Source organism: Rana temporaria, chromosome 5 (genome assembly GCF_905171775.1).
Source record: "Rana temporaria chromosome 5, aRanTem1.1, whole genome shotgun sequence".
Taxonomy (NCBI): domain Eukaryota; kingdom Metazoa; phylum Chordata; class Amphibia; order Anura; family Ranidae; genus Rana; species Rana temporaria.
Window position 1 is genome coordinate 410,287,923 of NC_053493.1, and position 20,070 is coordinate 410,307,992.

General features: G+C 45.1%; 1 protein-coding gene across 18 annotated transcripts in view; it reads right to left on the reverse strand.

The window, feature by feature from the left end:
• The window catches only part of PTK2 (protein tyrosine kinase 2), a 458,969-nt gene that overhangs the window by 151,333 nt on the left and 287,566 nt on the right, over positions 1–20,070 (reverse strand). For 8 of the 18 annotated variants that reach the window (XM_040355020.1, XM_040355019.1, XM_040355017.1 and 5 more), the window contains one exon: positions 1,683–1,766. The exons of the other annotated variants lie outside the window; for them this stretch is intronic. In XM_040355020.1, coding sequence (XP_040210954.1) covers positions 1,683–1,766 — 84 coding nt within the window. The remainder of the gene's footprint in view (positions 1–1,682; positions 1,767–20,070) is intronic. 18 annotated transcript variants of the gene reach the window in all.

A 20,070-nucleotide genomic window follows, 5' to 3' on the forward strand; every position in this document is an offset into this window, starting at 1 on the left:
CAGGTACTTATATATCGCTGTCAATTTACGCAGCACTTTACATAAACTACATTGTCAAAAGTATTGGGACGCCTGCGATTACATGAACTTTAATGGCATCCCAGTCTTAGTCTGTAGGGTTCAATATTGAGTTGGCCCACCCTTTGCAGCTATAACAGCTTCAACTCTTCTGGGAAGGCCGTCCACAAGGTTTAGGAGTGTGTCTATGGGAATGTTTGACCATTCTTCCAGAAGCGCATTTGTGAGGTCAGGGTACTGATGTTTGATGAGAAGGCCTGGCATCACAGTCTCCACTCTAATTCATCCCAAAGGTATTCTATCAGGTTGAGGTCAGGAATCTGTGCAGGCCAGTCAAGTTCCTCCACCTCAAACTCGCTCATCCATGTCTTTACGGACCTTGCTTTGTGCAAGCCTTTAAAAAGTTGCCCCACCAATTCTAATAATGCAATACAGAATATTCAGACTTGATCAGGGGGGGGGTCCATCATGTGTGGTTTCTCCATCACTACTGATCAGGTGTGTCCTTTTTTATACTCCACCAAAGAGCTGAACGAACAGTAAAAAATGTGCTGGTGTTTAGCATGTACCTCATTTGTGCTGGAGACCGCCCTGGACTGACTCGATCAGTCACTAGTCATGGATGGGTGATAGCATGGGTGGGTAATGAGAGCTCCTCCAGAATACGGTGCCCAATGTTGGATAATGGCGGTGAACTCTTTAGGGGTGAGGGCTGCTGCCTTTTGGTAGGGCCTTGTGGTCATTTCTGCATGAAGGCTTGAAAAAGTAAAGAAGGAAGGAGGTTGATTTGCAGGGTTTTGGCAAAGATAACAAAGTTTGCTGGCCCTGCAACCACAGCTGCCATTTTTCCAAAACCTTCAAAATAGCTATCCGGCTTGGGAACCTTTCCCATTTGATAGCTGCCAGCAACAGCCCTGAAGAAGGGGGGAGTCCTATCCTCCGAAACGCGTCAGTTTATTGTACCTACCGTTACTTTTAGTAAACACCTTTTGATCTACCATCAAACTTGCATTTCCTTTGTACACCAGGTGCTCCTTCCATCTTACTTTCCCAAGTCTACAGGCGCTCAGCAAGTGGCATGGTGGCTTGTCTTGGTTATACAGTCTGAAAACTACATTTGATTATTATATACAGTGGAACCTTGGTTAACGAGTAACGCGGTCAACGTTGGTCACCGCGGTCACCGTCGGTGACAGTGGGGGGGGGGGGGGGGGGGGGGACAGTGCCCCATCGTCGATGATAGTGGGGGGAAACAGTGCCCCATCGCCGGTGACAGTGGGGGGGGGAAACAGTGCCCCATCGTCGGTGACAGTGGGGGGGGGGAAACAGTGCCCCATCGTCTGTGACAGTGGGAGGAACAGTGCCCCGTTGTCAGTGACTATGCTCAACTGTTGTGGACAGTGGGGGGGAATTAATGCCCATAGGGTCGGATAAAAACAAGCAAAAGGCCGCCGGTTGGAGACCACTGCTCTAGAGATAGAACTGTATTAATGAGATAATTCTGCACACACTGCAACCCTCAGAACCACAACACCACACTATACACACCATGCAGGAATAATTATCATGGAAGATTAACATTTATGACTTGCAGACTGAACAAGCTGCCAGGGGGACTGCAGGCGGCAGTTAGTTATCAGCCAACACACCGGGCCGTGCTCTACCCTTTGCTGGAGAGTCATTGGAGCAGAAGATGAATGGAAGGAAACACTTGTTTTTGTGAGATTTGGGCAGTGATGGAATGGAATCTTCACATACAGGCAACATAGGAGAGAAGAGATGAGGAATACAGAGTTACAAGATTTGGGCTAAAAAAAGTAAAAAAAATTAAATAAAAAAAAACTAAAAAAAACCTAATCAGATGCATGTTAATGTTATCCAGATGAAGGAACTGTGCTTGAAGTTGAACTCTGAGAAAAAAACTATCATTTTTAAAATTTCCCTCAATAACTACAAAAGATCTAAATCCACTTTTTCTTCCCCAAATGTCTTTACAAACCCAGATATTACCTTGAAGTGACATCATCACTGTGCTGTACATAGGCTGTGCAGAGAGCAGAGCTGTGGGAGAGGGTCCAGCAGGCCCCACCCACTCTACAGGCTGCCTGCAGAAAATGACAGGAAGGGGCGGAGACCAGACCAGTCACCCTGCACTAGGACAGAGAGCAGCAGTGAGGATTACTGCACAGAACTGGAAGAAATACACAAATCACAATGAGGTTCAAGAAAAAATACACATGATGGATGGATTTAGGCAATATGTGCTTATCCTAGGGTTTAGCTTTAACACCTTTACAACCCACAAATCCAATGACAAGGGGTCTCCAAACTTTTTAAACAAAGTGCCAGTTTATGGGTCTTTCAGACTTTAGGCGAGACTAGGGCCAGCGGGAATAGAAAATGTACTGGCATCCAGTGGGTGTAAACAGCGCCTCGTCGCCGGCGACAGGAAACAGCGCCCCGGCGACAGGAAACAGCGCCCCGGCGACAGGAAACAGCGCCCCGGCGACAGGAAACAGCGCCCCGGCGACAGGAAACAGCGCCCCGGCGACAGGAAACAGCGCCCCGTCGCCGGCACCAGGAAACAGCGCCCCGTCGCTGGCACCAGGAAACAGCGCCCCGTCGCTGGCGCCAGCGACAGCAAACCCTGCCCCATCGTCGGCGCCAGCGACAGGAAACCCTGCCCCATCGTCGGCGCCAGCGACAGGAAACCCTGCCCCATCGTCGGCGCCAGCGACAGGAAACCCTGCCCCATCGTCGGCGCCAGCGACAGGAAACAGTGCCCCGTCGCCGGGGACAGGAAACAGTGCCCTGGCACCAGGAAACAGCGCCCCGTCGCTGGCGCCAGCAAACCGTGCCCCATCGTCGGCGCCAGCGACAGGAAACCGTGCCCCATCGTCGGCGCCAGCGACAGGAAACCGTGCCCCATCGTCGGCGCCAGCGACAGGAAACCGTGCCCCATCGTCGGCGCCAGCGACAGGAAACCGTGCCCCGTCGCTGGAGACAGGAAACCGCGCCCTGTCGCTGGCGCCAGGAAACCGTGCCCCATCGTTGGCACCAGGAAACCGTGCCCCATTGTCGGCACCAGCGACAGGAACAGTGCCCCATCGTCATACGATCAATGACTAGAAATTGGTGCGATCGTCGCCAAGTAATAAAAAAAAACAGTGGCAATGATTTTTCTCACAGGAAAGAAATCTATAAATATGGTAAATATATTTTTCAAAAACAAAACGTTTACTTTCTCTGAACCAGCAAGAACTCATCAGCCGGGTGACGTTGTGTTACTTGTAAGTTTCCTCTCCAATCTTCTTCATAAAGTTCTGGAGAGACAAGTTTGTACTCGCAGTGGTTATTTTATTGCCGGAAGTCTTCCCACAGCCTCAGCCCGACGAGGGTCGCCCAGAGCCCAGAATAGAATCGAGGAGGAACAATGAGACCCCGCGGGGCAGACCATTATTCACGAGGATGGAATGAATGAAACTATAGCATGCTATGGCACACAACGCGGGGCACACAGTGCTGCGCACCTAGCAGGCACTTCTTCATTCTGGAAACTCAACTCCAGCTGCAAACACCAAAAAAACACGGAGTGTTCACCTCCCAAAGACTTTTCTTCTCAGTCTCTATCGAGATTAATCCCATCCCCCTCGTCAAGGTGCATAGACACCAATGAGCAAGAACATCCCGCAGCTCACAACCCCACCCCCACCCTTTACTACCTTTCACCCCCTGTAGGCTGCATTCACACCCGAGCGTAGCGTCTTTGAGCACTTTCCCAGCGTTTTTTAATGCGTGATTTTGGAATGTTTTTGTGCGACTTTGTGCATTTGTATACAGGCGTTTTTGGACTTTGGATACATTATCTGTTGCAACCCATTTGTTGCTAGGTATTTCAGCTTTTTTTTTATTTTTTTAGCTTTTGCATTTGCTTTTATTACTATTAATTATAAAAAAATGTGTAGGGATAAGGGGTTGGAGTTCAGTTTAGATTAGGGTAGGGTTAAGCTTAGGGGTTAGGGTTATTTTTTATTATTTTATTTATTATTAAATTGTAAAATACACAAATAAAACTCATAAATAAATACAAAATAAATAACCCTTAACGTAACCCCCTAACCCCAACACAAAATACATTATTACTATTATAATTATTATTTTTTCTCTTGGTGTTTATTCATTAATTATTACTAGTTATTAGATTATTATTAATCTTCATAATAATAATAATAATAATAATAATAATAATAATAATAATAATAATGTATTGAGGGCCAGATTCACAAAAGAGATACGACGGCGTATCTCCTGATACGCCGCCGTATCTCTGAGATCCGTCCGTCGTAACTATGCGGCTGATTCATAGAATCAGGTTACGCATAGATCTCACAAAGATCCGACAGGTGTAATTGACTTACACCATCGGATCTTAGGCTGCAATTCTAGGCCGGCCGCTAGGTGGCGATTCCATTGCGGTCAGCCTAGAATATGCAAATGACTAGTTACGCCGATTCACGAACGCACGCTTTGCCCGTCGCTGTAAGTTTACGTCGTTTCCGTAGAGATACGCGGCGTAAAACTAAAAGCTGCCCTCTAGGTGGTCTAGCCAATGTTAAGTATGGCCGTCGTTCCCACGTAGAAATTTGAAATTTTACGTTGTTTGCGTAAGTCGTCCGTGAATGGCGCTGGACGCCATTTACGTTAAAGTTGAAACCAATGACGTCCTTGCGACGTCATTTAGCACAATACACGTCGGGAAATTTGAGGGACGGAGCATGCGCAGTACGTTCGGCGCGGGAACGCGCCAAATTAAAATGGTCCCCGCCCCATTTGAATTAGGCGGGCTTGCGCCGGGCGGATTTACGTTACACCGCTGCAAGTTTACAGGCAAGTGCTTTGTGAATCAGGCACTTACGCTGAAAACTTGCGTCGGTGTAACGTAAATGGGATACGTTACGCCGCTGCCGCAGCGCAACGCATTTCTATGTGAATCTGGCCCTTAATGTTTAAGATTAGAGATTATTTATTAATACATCATTACATATTATTCATGTATTTTAATTATTTATGATGATTTTTAGTTTTGTGTATTTATTTTACATTTATTACAAATTATTATTTATTTTTACTTTTTTTCATTTGAGCAAAAAATCATCCAAAAAAAAAAAAATGGCGCTTTTCCATTAATTTCTATGGGAAGACGAACGCACCAAAAAACGCCAAAATCTGCCAGATTGAACTTCAGGCAACATGGGAGTGGAGATGTGAACCATCTCCATAGAGAATAATTAATTTTTTTTTCTCCTCGTGTTTTTGAGCTTCTAAAAGATCGCGAATGGGGCCGTAGAGCAACCACTCACCCCCCATGATTAAGCACTGACCGCAGTGTGAAATGCGTAGGCTGCTATCTCCACTGTTTTGCTGTACTTTGTAGTGCATTTGTCTTTTTTTTTAAAATAAAGACAACCTAAGTTTTTTTTTGGAAGTGCGGCTGTCCATTCTTCTAGCTTTTATAATTCCCCCCCCCCCCCCATTGTTTTCCATCTAGTTAGACTGGTCTCTGTCATTATACTGCCCTCTGAAGCATTCTGCAAAACTATGGTAGCCCGATGATCCTCGAGGAAAGCACTTTATCCCAGGGTCAGCTCTGGCGATAGGGTGAGTATTGCAGCGAGAGCTGCTCTTTTATTTGGATATTTTTAAAGACATTAATTTAATTTAAAATTTGTCAGACTTTCACTACTGTAGCTTTCCTATGTCACCTGCCTGTTCACTGGACTATGAAAAAGATCATCATCATCCCACTGCCAAGGTCTTCCCTGGGCTCACTTTCTGTAACCTGAGCGTACTAGTCCCTTCCCCAGCACCCAGTGCCTGAAACATGTCAGCACTTGGTTGGCTCATCCATTTGCCATCTGACTGTAGAACAATTCTACATCTGAAGATTTTAGACGCTGCTAGCACCATTTTAACCACTTAATGACCGCCGCACAACGATATATGTCGACAGAACGGCACGGCTGGGCACATGGAACGTACAGGTACGTCCTCTTTAAGAACCCAGCCTTGCGGGACCCGATCGCTGCCGGTGTCCCGCGATCAGTCACAGGAGCTGAAGAACGGGGAGAGGCGAGTGTAAACACACCTTCCCCGTTCTTCTCTGTGGCAGTGTCACTGATCGTCTGTTCCCTGTCATAGGGAACGATGATCCGTGACGTCACATATCCAGCCACGCCCCCCTACTGTAAGAAAAACACATTAGGTCACACTTAACCCCTTAGCGCCTCCTAGTGGTTAACCCCACCAGCATTTTTATAGCACTTTTCGCTGTGAAAATGACAATGGTCCCAAAAATGTGCCAAAAGTGTCCGACATAATGTCGCAGTCACGGAAAAAAACGCTGATCGCCGCCATTACTAGGAAAAAAAAAATAATGACATAAAACTATCCCCTATTTTGTAAACGCTATAACTTTTGCGCAAACCAATCAATAAAGACTATTTTTTTGGGGGATATTTATTATAGCAAAAAGTAAAAAATGTTGAATTTTTTTTTAAATTGTCGCTCTATTTTTGTTTATAGCGCAAAAACTAAAAACCGCAGAGGTGATCAAATACCACCAAAAGAAAGCTCTATTTGTGGGAAAAAAAAGGACGCCAATTTTGTTTGGGAGCCACGTCGCACGACCGCGCAATTGTCAGTTAAAGCGACGCAGTGCCGAATCGCAAAAAAGGGGCCAGGTCCTTTACCTGCATAATGGTCCGGGTCTTAAATGGTTAAAATACAAATCATGACTCTTTTTTTTCATATTCAACATTTGCCAAATATAAAAGCATTTTTTAAACCTTGCAAATGGTGCATTGGAAACAAAATTGGAATTTATTAACCACTTAAGGACCTTTCCTGTTTTTCAGATTTGGCGTTTACAAGATTAAAACAGTTTTTTTTGCTAGAAAATTACTTAAAACCCCCAATCATTTTTTATATATATATATATATATATATATATATATATATATATATATATATATATATATATATATTTCTAACACCCTAGAGAATAAAACGGCGGTCATTGCAATACTTTTTGTCACACCTTATGTGCGCTGCGGTCTTACAAACACCAAGAACCTCTACCCCCCCCCCCCCCTAATTCGCAGTGTTCCCCCTCAATGGTAAGGCTGAAAGACTTAGAGTACTCTCTTTCTACCACTAGATGGAGACATAGCCCTGATAATGCTACCTGTTCTCTTTATGTATACAGCGATCCATAAAGTCTGCACCAATGAATACGTCCTTTATACTGCAAGAGAAACCTGCTATCAGCCAGGTAACAGAAGTCAGATTGTTCCTATGCTTGTAGCAGAGCCGGCTTTGTTTCCAGCTCTGGGAGTAATGAGTAACAAAAACCAAACGCACTCTTCTCACCTCCCCTGTTGGCCGAGTATGTGAGTGTATGGAAAGCCATGGAAGCTTGAAATTGTTCATACAAGTCACTTGCAATCCGTGTCGGGAAAGGGTCCTTTAGCACCCAAGGCAGTAAGGGGGGCAAAGTGCGTCCCTCTCCATAAGGTATGAATTACTTCTGAAGCATAGGTTACAGGTCCTGCCCCCTTTTTTGTGCCCCCCCCCACTTCTTTCTCAACCACTTCTGCTCCAGAAAGGTTTTACCCCCCCCCCCTTCATGACCAGGCCATTTGCTGCTATTTAGCACTCCGCTACCTTTTACTGGCAATTGCACGGTCATGCAACACTGTACCCAAAACGATTTTTTTTTTTTTAACACAAATAGTGCTTCCCCCCCGCCCCCCCCCCCCCAGTTAGAAAGCACCCCCCCCCAGGGAACATTTAACCCTTTGATCACCCCCCTAGTGTTAACCCCCTTCCCTGCCAGTGTCCTTTAAACAGTAATCAGTGCATTTGTATAGCTATAGCTACGATCGCTATATAAATGTCACTGATCCCATAAAGAGAGTCAAAAGTGTCCAATCTGTCTGCCGTGAAATTTTTATATTTCATTCTCTCCTAACACTCCTTCTTATGTGATCTTGATGAGGTTATTATCCGTTGTTATTTGTATGTATTCCCTCTCTTTTTCCTCTTTCCCTTCCCTTTCCCACCCCTTCCCCTCTTCCTCTTTTTGTCCTTTATTGGACAGGACATGTACCTATGCAACATTTGAATTCTCCCTTTGTGGAGAATTTTGTGTATTCTACTTATATGATTTATATAATTTATGTATACTTACTGTTATATATTTAATTCTTAAAACTTCAATAAAATATTTGAAACAAAAACAAAAAAATCATTGCAAATCACCGCCATTACTAGTAGAAAAAAAAAAAAAAAATCCCATAAAATCTATCCCCTTTTTGTAAACGCTATAACTTTTGCGCAAACCAATCAATATACGCTTATTGCAATTTGTATTGCGTATGTAGAAGTATACGTATCGGTCTAAACTGAGGAAGAAATGTGTTTTTTTTTTTACATTTTTATTTTGGATATTTATTATACCCCCGACCACGACACTACCTGCCTGGAGATTGCATGTTCTCCCTGTGCCTGCGTGAGTTTCCTCCGGGTTTCCTCCCACGCTCCAAAGACACGCTGGTAGGTAGGAGTTAGGGACCTTAGATTGTAAGTTCCTTGAGGATAGGGACTGATGTGAATGTACATTGTATATGTAAAGCTCTGCGTAAATGTACGGCGCTATATAAGTACCTAAATAATAACAACAGCAAAAAGGAAATATTATTTTTTTTTTTCAAAATTGACGCAGTGACGAAAAAAAAAATCGCTGATCGCCGCCATTACTAGTAAAAAAAAAATTATTAATAAAAATGCCATAAAACTATCCCCTATTTTGTAAACGCTATAAATTTTGAGCAAACCAATCGATAAACGCTTATTGCGATTTTCTTTACCAAAAATATATAGAAGAATACGTATCGGCCTAAACCGAGAAAAAAAAATATGTTTTTTTATATCTTTGTGGGGACATTTATTATAGCAAAAAGTAAAAAATATTGCTTTTTTTTTTTTTTTTTTAATTATCGCTATATTTTTGTTTATAGCACAAAAAATAAAAACCGCAGAGGTGGTCAAATACCACCAAAAGAAAGCTCTATTTGTGGGGAAAAAAGGACGTCAATTTCGTTTGGGTACAGCGTTGCACGACCGCGCAATTATTCGTTAAAGCGACACAGTTCCGTATCGCACAAAATGGCCTAGTCATTAGGGGGGTAAAGCCTTCTGGTCCTTAAAGCGGGGTTCCAGCCACAATTGGCATTTTTTAAACGTATGTCCTTTCATCCTGCGTTTTTATAATATAAATCCGGTCACTTACTATTTTACAATCCGCCGCCGCCGCTCCGCATAGTTATTCAAAAAAGATAGTTTATAAAACTACCGTATTTATCGGGGTATTGCGCGCTCCGGCGTATAGCGCGCACCCCTAAAGTGGACCCGCATTCCTGTGGAAAAAATAAGATTTTTGTACTTACAGTTTTGGTGTCTTGCGCGGCGTTCATCGGCGGCCTCGTCGGTTCCGGCGTCCGTCTGCGGCTTCGGGTGTCCGCTTCGTCGGGTCCGGCGTCCTTCTGCGGCGTCCTCCCCGCTTGTTTCCCGCGCCGAGTTTGAATACTGCGCCGGCATATACCGAGCGCAGTACACTCATGTATAGTCGGGCAGGCTCGGCTACTCTCGCGCTCACGTCCTGTACGTCCAGGAGAGAGGAGCCGAGACTGCCCGACTATACACGAGACTATACACGGCGCGGGAAAGTGGGTATCGGCGTATATCGCGCACCCACGATTTTGCCCGATTTTCAGGGCAAAAAAGTGCGCGTATACGCCGATAAATACGGTATGTCCACACCGTTGTCATTTTGCTTGTGGGCATTGTGAAGCCCACAAGCACTTACTTCCTGGAAGTCTTGGATGGGGAGTGATAATTGGACAGCGCACTGCATCCTGGGAAATGATGACACACATTTCCCAGGAGCATTAGAGGGAGATGATGTCAGGATCCTAGGTGATTCCAAAGGCAGATTTTGTGGGACCGCATAGCAACAGGCATTTCCAGATATGTAAAAAACATTTTTTTTTTTCTTTTTTAGGTCAAATGAGCACAACTGGAAACTCCACTTTAAGTGGTTAAAAAGCGAAATGCCGTCTACAACCACACATGGCGAGGGACACAAATATTACATGAAATATACCATCTCAGTTTAGTATTAAGGACTAACAATGTAAGCGCCAGCCTCCAATTCTCCAGCACGTCTCCTTCGGCATTCATCTGAACACAGCCGAGATCCTGGAACCAGGTTCTTCCCGGTAAACAGTGATTAATGAAGTGGCAGAACGGGAGAGACAAGGATCCCTTTCACAGGCGGGCACAGAGCCCCTGTTCACAGCTCCGGAGTCCAGCTACAAAACAGAGGAGTCACTGTAGTGCGCACACATACAGACATGCCTCAATGTCCTGAGCCCGATCCGCCGACGGTTCAGCCTCAACTTTTACCTACTGAGCAACAAAAATAAGCCCGGAATTTAGAAAAATTCAAAAGCAACTTTTATGGGGCTTTTATGTGAATGAGAAAGCAAGGAATGTATTAAAGTTTCAACAGCCAAATACAAAAAAATTAAATGAATTTGTTTGTGCTTTATGTGCCTTATGAATGCCAATAGTATGACCAGGGTTCACCCACCCACTTAAGGACCGCCTCCTGCACATATACGTCGGCAGAATGGCACGGCTGGGCACAAGCACGTACAGGTACGTCCTCTTTAAGTGCCCAGCCGTGGGTCGCGGGCGCGCGCCCGCGACCCGGTCCGAAGCTCCGTGACCATGACCGCAGGGGCCGTCATTGTGTTTCCCTATAAAAGGGAACAGACGATCAATCAATGACGTCACACCTACAGCCACACCCACCTACAGTTAGAAACACAAATGAGGTCACACTTAACCCCTTCAACGCCCCCTTGTGGTTAACTCCCAAACTGCAATTGTCATTTCCACAGTAAACAATGCATTTTTAATGCATTTTTATGCTGTGAAAATGACAATAGACCCAAAAATGTGTCAAAATTGTGGGGAAAAAAAATCGCTGATCGCCGCCATTAGTAGTAAAAAAAAAAAAAAAAAAAAATTAATAATAATGCAACGGAAAGGAAGTTCTGACAAAATGTCAAACCTGGCAGAATGAGCAGCCGCGTTTTTTCGCTTTTTTTCTGTTTTCTTTAACCGCTTGCCGACCACTGCGCGACGATATACGGTCGGCAGAATGGCACGGCTGCGCAAAGCAACGTATCCGTACGTCGCCTTTAAATCGCAGCATAGTGGGCGCGTGCCTGTGGATTCCGCCAGTAGCGTATTTAGGTTTTGTGCCGCCCTAGGCTTGACCAAACTTGTGCCCCCCCAATTTAAATATAAGCAACCCCTTCCTGTCAATGCCACACCCCTTTCTGTTTAAGACCCGCCCTAGTTCTGAGTGCCAGGGGGGGGGGGCAATGGATCCCCTTAATTTGCATAGATTTCCCCTCACTTCCCGTTTGGCTATAGGGCAGGAAATTAAGGGAAATCTCTGCAATGGGACAGGGATGGTAAAAAAATGGAAACAATTTACTGACAGGGGCTATAACCCTTCCTTACTCTATCCAAAATGGGAAAAAGTGTTGCCTATAGTTCCACTTGAAGCACAAATTTCTGATAATTTTATGGAGAGGACTAAGAAGATATAACCATGCCAATGGTGCAGCAGGAATTATATAGCACAGTGAGGAAGGTTTGTAGTCCAGGATGATAAGACAGCCAAAATTAGAAGCCCCCCCCCCACCAGTTGCCGCCCGCCCGCATACCAGAAGCAGTGCGGACGCTTTATGGGGGCGCTAGACTAATTTGCCTCTCAGCCCAATCCTCCCCATAAGACAGGCGCTACACTAAGGGCCCTTTCACACTGGTGCGTTTTTGCCGTGTTTTTGCGGTAAAAATAGCGCTATTAAAACGCTCATAAAACGCTCCCCCATGCCCCCTCCATTGAACTAAATTAAAAACCGCGGTAAAAACGGAGCGCTAAAATTGTGGTAAAACACAGCGATTTTACCGCGTTTTTAATTCATTTCAATGGAGAGGGGCATGGGGAGTGTTTTAATAGCGTTATTTTTACCGCGAAAACGCGTCAAAAACGCACCCGTGTGAAAGGGCCCTAACAGTGTAACAAGCCGGCGGGGATTTTTTCCGTGCCTCCCCCCTGCAAAGTGCTGCCCTAGGCCTGGGCCTTGTTGGCCTAGGCCAGGATACAGGGTTGGGTCCCGCGGACTCGATGTCTGCCAGGTGCCTGCGATCGTGTCACGGAGCAGAAGAACGGGGAGATACCTATATAAACAAGGCATTTCCCTGTTCTGCCTAGCAACATGACAGATCTACTGCTCCCTGTCATCGGGAGCAGTGATCTCTATCATGCTGTAGTGAGCCCAAATCCCCCCCCCCCCCCCCAAGTTAAAATCACTCCCTAGGACACACTTAAACCCTTGATCGCCCACTGGTGTTTAACCCCTTCCCTGCCAGTGTCATTTACAGAGTTATCAGTGCATTTTTATAGCACTGATCGTTGTATAAATGACAATGGTCTCTAAATGGTGCCAAAAGTGTCCGATGTGTCCGCCATAATGTCGCAGTCACGATAAAAATCGCACATCACCACCTTTACTAAAACAAAAAAAATGCCATAAATCTATGCCCTATTTTGTAGACGTTATAACTTTTGCACAAACCAATCAATATACGTTTATTGGGAATTTTTTTGGAAAAAAATTGTAGAAGAATACATATCGACCTAAACCGAGAAAGAAATAAATTTTTTTATATATATTTTTGGGGGATATTTATTATAGCAAAAAAGTAAAAAATATTGCATTTTTCCCCCCCAAATTTTCACTATTTTATAGCGTAAAAAAATAATCAAATACCACCAAAAGAAAGCTCTATTTGTGGGAAAAAAGGATGCCAATTTTGTTTGGGAGCCACATCACATCGCAAAAAGTGCTCTGGTCAGGAATGGGGTAAATTCTTCGCAGCTGAAGTGGTTAAATCATCATTAACTGCAGATTTAGACTAATTGCGGTTAAAGCGGAGTTCCGGCCACAATTTCACGTTTTAAATATAAATACCCCTGTAATACACAAGCTTAATGTATTCTAGTAAAGTTAGTCTGTAAACTAAGGTCCGTTTTCTTAGGTTGTTACAGCATTTAGACACTTTATAAAATAGAAATTGACTGGGGCCATCTTAAGTGTGGGCATCATGAAGCCAGACTGTATGACTTCCTGCCTTGCACATGCTCAGTGCTGCACAAGCAGTGTCAGATCAGGTTTCAGCACCTGTGCTGTCCAAGTCACATGATTCTTTGAGACTGGGGAGTGCACAGACTCCTGGAAAGTTACACCCACTACATTCCCAGGAGTCTGTGCGGTGTAGGTTAGGAAGCTTAAGGACCTAGGTGCAGGAAGTGGGAAGATTAACTATTCTGCCTAGCAACAACACTTTGAAGGCATCTAAAAAAAAAAAAAAAAAATCGTAAAGGACTAATGACATTTTTTTTAAAACTACTAATGTAATGTTATATTTATGGGTGGAACTCCACTTTAACAAATTGCGGTTTTGGACACAAAAGCGGCAACTGAATAGAGCCCGGTGCAAGATATTATGAGCAAAGATTGTTACTCCGTCCTGAAACTAACCAAGAAAATGTCCGCCTCCGAGGCGGCGGTGACAACTTCGTCCTCGTTAGCCGCTGTGCTATGAAAACAGCGAAATCTTCCTGTACCGGACTGTATTCTGTTGCCGGTGTTGTGTCCAAACACCAATTCATGCATAGGATGCATTAAGGTAAAAAAACACGAAGGTTTACAACCCCCTTAATGTAGCAGAATGATTTTGTTTAAAAAAAAAAAAAACTTTGAAATGTTTTATAGCAGAAAGCAAAAAAAAATATATATTTTTTTAAATTGTCAGTCTTTCTTTATAGCGCAAAAATTAAACCCGTCAAATACCACCAAAAGAAAGGTCTATTTGTGGGCAAAAAAAAAAAAATACAAATTTGATTTGGTGTTGCATGACCGCGCAATTGTCAGTTAAAATAAAGCAATGCCATATCGCAAAAAATGGACTGGTCATGAAGGGGGTAAAATCTTCCAGAGGCAAAGTCACTAAAACAAATATTATATACTTTTCTATGAATTTACTAATACTAGCAGCTTGAGGATTAAAGACAATGAACGCTGATTGGGAGAGTGAAGTTCCGCTTTAAATAGGAATCTCCACAGTGTGTTAAAATCCACGTCATGGTGTGAGGAACTCTACTACCCGCCTCTCTACATCAGGTTCCTTTTTCCATTTCGGTTTTATGGATCTTCAAAACTATTTTTGTGTTGCAAGCAGCAGCCCGCAATGTGACGAGAACTCTGTGTTCAGTAAAATCCAAAACAATGAAACAGAATCAAAAGCGCCGATGTATTTAGGGAGCGCTTCAACTCCGAAGAGCCCGAGACAGCCAATAAAATGATATCATCGCTTCTTCCTCGCATCTACGGCGCAAAGTGCCAGCGTTCTATAAACAGCCCGGGTCTCATTTCCTTCCAAGAGGGATGAATTAAAGCTCATTCAAAATCTCCCAACTTGCTGCATGAATACTTTGCAACAAAATAGGTGGGCAAGTGCCCCCCCCCCCCCCCCGTGGCAAGTCACCAACGTACCCCCAAACAATATGCATCCAAGCTTTCATGAGCTTCTTCTATGCGCCCCCAAATTATGTTCTGGAGGTGAAGACTGCTGTAAACATATTGCAGCTTACCATTTCCTAGATGTGATAGCTGCATTAGTTTTCTTCTTCAGGCTTTCTTTCTTCTTTTTATATCTGGTGATCCAGCCAGCAAGTCTGTTTTTCAAAAGAACAAGCCTTCCAGCAGAATGTATAAAGTTACATGTGTGAGACAAACACCCCTTAGACCCCTTTCACACCGACAACGGGTCATGTTAGCGGTAAAGCACCGCTAGTTTTAGCAGCGTTTTACTGTCATTTTAGCAGCACTCTTGTGCCGCTAGCGGGGTGCTTTTAAACCCAGCTATTGGGCGAAGAAAGGGTTAATAGCGCCTGAAAAGCGCTGCTGCGCTTTGCGGGCGCTTCGGCAGCGCTGCCCATTTTAATGGGCAGGGGTGGTGGAGAAACTGTATACACCGCTCCTCCACTACCCCCCAAAGATGCTGCTTGCAGGACTTTTTCCCAACGTCCCGCAAGCGCACCGCTCCAGTGTGAAACCAGACGGCTCTCACACTTGGGCTGCAGGGCAGGCGACTTTCAGGAGCTTCACAGACGCTATGCTTGGCACAAAAGTGCCTAAAAAACACCCCAGTGTGAAAGGGGTCCCAACACTGGCAGGGGTGCTTACAAATGATCAGCTTTTATTTATGTAAAAACCTTTACCCCAAAAGGAAAAGAAAACTGCTGTGACAGATTATAAAGTGCAAGCTGGAGTTTGGCTTCAATTTGTTAGTGTATCTAAATCTGCTAGACTTAACACTGCCCCCCCATCCCCGACTGACCATGCTGCTGTCCGCTGTGCTCATTCCTCCAGAGTTGTGTCTCACGGTCCAGATCACCAGGTGAAATCAATAGGGGGGGAAAAAAAAGCCAAAGAAAATAAAAACGAATGCAGCCACCACATCGAATGATTGGTAAGGGTGCATTCACACCACGATTTTGTCATCCGTTTTTTACTCACGATTTTAGCTTTAAAATCGTACAAATCTGTATGGCAAAACGGATCCATTCACTGCCATTCATTAATTTAGGTCCCCAAGTGCATCCGATTTGATCCGCATACGATTTAAAATCGTATCAAAAAACGTGTCTGCCCACGATTTTTGGTCCCGATTTGAAATCGTATTACAATCGTGTCCGTTTTTTTTTTATATTGTGGTCAATGTAAATCGTACTAAATCGGATGACTGTGCGATAAATTGTACCCGATTTTTTATTACTAGGGTTGAGGGAACCCGAACGGAGGTCCCCGCAAATTCAATAACCAGACCCTTCAGGTCTGATATGGATATTCAGGGGAACCCCGCCGTCAATTTAAAACAAAAATGACGTGCGGTTCCCCCTAAATATCCATAACCAGACCCATTATCCGAGCACGTTGACCTGGCCGGCCGCAGAAAAGAGGGGGGGACAGAGTGCGGCCCCCCCTCTCTCCTGAACCGCACCAGGCCACATGCCCTCAACATGGGGAGGATGTCCCCATGTTGATGGGGACAAGGGTCTCATCCCCACAACCCTTGCCCGGTGGTTGTGGGGGTATGCGGGCGGGAGGTTTATCAGAATCTGGAAGACCCCTTTAACAAAGAGGACCCCCAGATCCTGACCCCCCCCCTGTGTGAAATGGTAATGGGGTACACTGTACCTCTACCATTTCACGAAGGAAGTAAAAAGTATTGTAAAAAAACACACTGACACAAAAGAATAAAGTCCTTTATTAAAAAAAAAAAAAATCCAGCGCTGAAAAATCCACTCGTTCCCGGCTTCCTGCGTTGTCCTGATCCAACGACGGGTGCGGGTGATCTCCCGCGATGAGAAGATCCAGCGTCGGGTGATCTCCGCTCCGGCAATGTGAAGATCCAGACATCCGGCGCAGCAGCATCCCGGACCTCCTCTCACCGCTGGGCACAGCCCAGCGAATGAGCGGCTGAAGCGGTGACATTTCTTATATAGAGGAGGCAGAGCCACCCGTCACGTGACCCTGCCCCCTCTTATGTACCTCTGCTACGTCACTGGGGAAGACCATGAAGAGGAAAGGTCTTTCCTCTTCATGGTCTTCCCCAGTGACGTAGCAGAGGTACGTCAGAGGGGGCGGGGTCACGTGACGGGTGGCTCTGCCTCCTCTATATAAGAAATGTCACCGCTTCAGCCGCTCATTCGCTGGGCTGTGCCCAGCGGTGAGAGGAGGTCCGGGATGCTGCTGCGCCGGATGGATGGATCTTCACATCGCCGGAGCGGAGATCACCCGACGCTGGATCTTCTCATCGCGGGAGATCACCCGCACCCGTCGCAGGATCAGGACAACGCTGGAAGCCGGGAACGAGTGGATTTTTCAGCGCTGGAGTTTTTTTTTTTTTTTTTAATAAAGGACTTTATTCTTTTGTGTCAGTGTGTTTTTTTACAATACTTTTTACTTCCTTCGTGAAATGGTAGAGGTACAGTGTACCCCATTACCATTTCACACAGGGGGGGGTCAGGATCTGGGGGTCCCCTTTGTTAAAGGGGTCTTCCAGATTCTGATAAACCTCCCGCCCGCATACCCCCACAACCACCGGGCAAGGGTTGTGGGGATGAGACCCTTGTCCCCATCAACATGGGGACATCCTCCCCATGTTGAGGGCATGTGGCCTGGTGCGGTTCAGGAGAGAGGGGGGCCGCACTCTGTCCCCCCCTCTTTTCTGCGGCCGGCCAGGTCAACGTGCTCGGATAACGGGTCTGGTTATGGATATTTACCGGGAACCGCACGTCATTTTTGTTTTAAATTGACGGCGGGGTTCCCCTGAATATCCATACCAGACCTGAAGGGTCTGGTTATGGATATTTAGGGGGAACCGCACATCATTTTTGTTTTAAATTGCCGGCGGGGTTCCCCTGAATATCCATAACTTCAAAAATCTTCTTTTTCCCAGACATTATTTAAAATCAGGATCCGATTTTTTAGTGAAAATTTTGACATCCGATTACATACGATTTTGTCACATACGATCTCATCCGATTTAACGGTCCGTTTATCGGATGGTAAAATCGTGGTGTGAACCTAGCCTAAGCTGCGATGCAATACATTTTTGGTTTTGGGTTCAATACCACTTTAATTCTCCCTTTCATTCCCTAACCATGACCTACACAAGCATGGCTTTTTGTGCTTTTGTCTTCCAACACTTGAGGGGTAGCGGAGATGCTGAACTGAATCACGAAGAGCCAGGCAGAGGAAGCCCAGCCCTGGATGAATGTACAAGGGTGGTACGGTGACAAAACAGAACTGGGACGCCAAGATTTGTCACTTGACCTTTATGTCGGTGTGGTGCGGTGTACACGGGGGGGATTGCTAGTAAAGGCTGTTTGGAGGAGACACTGGAGCGAAAATTCAGGAAGAAGTGTGACTCACTTGAAATAAAAATTACAGACACCCCATTCATAATTCATCTTTTAAGGGCTTTAATAAAAGCCATTCTGTACATCCAAGAGGCTCTATATTAAGGATGATCTCCGGCGTGTTCGCATGCTACACGTGCAGAGCCCATCAGGAAGTGTGCACGGCGCTGCGCTAATCACAGCCAGGGAGACATTGTCCCGATGCTCGGCTGCAGAGATCGGGAAATGTCTCCCTGGCTGTGATTAGCGCCGTGCACACTTCCTGGCGGGCTCTGCACGTGTAGCATGCGGACACGCCAGAGCTCATCCTTACTCTATATACATTGATTATTGCATCTAATCACAGGTCATCTGTATCCTTCTGTGTGGGGAAGACACAATGTGGCTGCCTCCATTGTATACGCATACACCCAATCTCTTCTGGTGCTGTCTGTTTACAAGTACAAGAGGTATACAGTTCCTTAAGCCGACCACAGATGGATCCAATCTCGGCTGGTTCAGCAGGGACTGCCTGAGATTTAATCCGTGTCTGGGCAGGCGCATGGCACTGAAGACGATCCATCAACTGGCATGTGATCACTGCCGGCGGCTATAGCCACTAGCTTGTCCCTGACTCCCGTGCGCGTGTCCGGCGGGCGCGATCGCTCGTTACAGAGTGGGGACCGAGAGCTGTGTGTGTAAACACACCGCTCCCGATCCTGTCAGGGGAGAAATGCCTGACCGTCTGTTCATACAATGTATGAACAGCGATCAGTAATTCCCCCTAGTGAGGCCACCCCCCTACAGTTAGAACACATCCAGGGAACATACTTAACTCCTTCCCCGCCCCCTAGTGTTAACCCCTTCCCTGCCAGTGGCATTTTTATAGTAATCAATGCATTTTTATAGCACTGATCGCTATAAAAATGCCAATGGTCCCAAAAAATGTGTCAAATGTGTCCGCCATAATGTCGCAGTACCGAAAAAAAAAAAAACGATGATCGCCGCCATTACTAGTAAAAAAAAATATTAATAAAAATGCCATAAAACTACCCCCTATTTTGTAAACGCTATAATTTTTGCGCAAACCAATCAATAAACGTTTATTGCGATTTTTTTTTTACGAAAAATATGTAGAAGAATATGTATCGGCCTAAACTGAGGGAAAAAAATGTTTTTTTTTATATATTTTTTGGGGATATTTATTACAGAAAAAAATATTAATTTTTTTCAAAATTGTCGCTCTATTTTTGTTTATAGCGCAAAAACTAAAAAACGCAGAGGTGATCAAATACCACCAAAAGAAAGCTCTATTTGTGGGGAAAAAGGACGCCAATTTTGGGAGCCACGTCGCACGACTGCGCAATTGTGAGTTAAAGCGACGCAGTGCCGAATCGCAAAAAGTGCTCTGGTCTTTGACCAGCAATATAGTCCGGGGCTTAAGTGGTTAATCATCATCTAATTGAGCTCCACGCACTTTACTTGTATAGTCACTAAATTTATCAAAATGTATTAACATTATAGCGCCCTCTATTATTACACACCCCAAACTAGACAGGGCTAGCACTATCGCACTTTGAGGGGAGCAGCTTATATATAATCACAATTATTTAGCACACTAGTTCGTTTAGCTATTCCATAGCGCAAGGTTCTCTATTTTTCACTTGATCCCCCTTTTGGTAAATTTGAGGCAATTTTTAGGATTTTTGCCAAGACACCCCTGAAGAACCCAGAAGGTACCATGGTTGAAAAGGGCCATGTTACACAATGGTGCTCCTCCAACCTTGCCGTAACAGTTTGGGAAAGGCCTTCTTCTGTTCCTTGGTGCACAATGCCAGCTCCATAAAGACACGGTTGGAGGAGTTTTGGGTGGAGGACCTGGA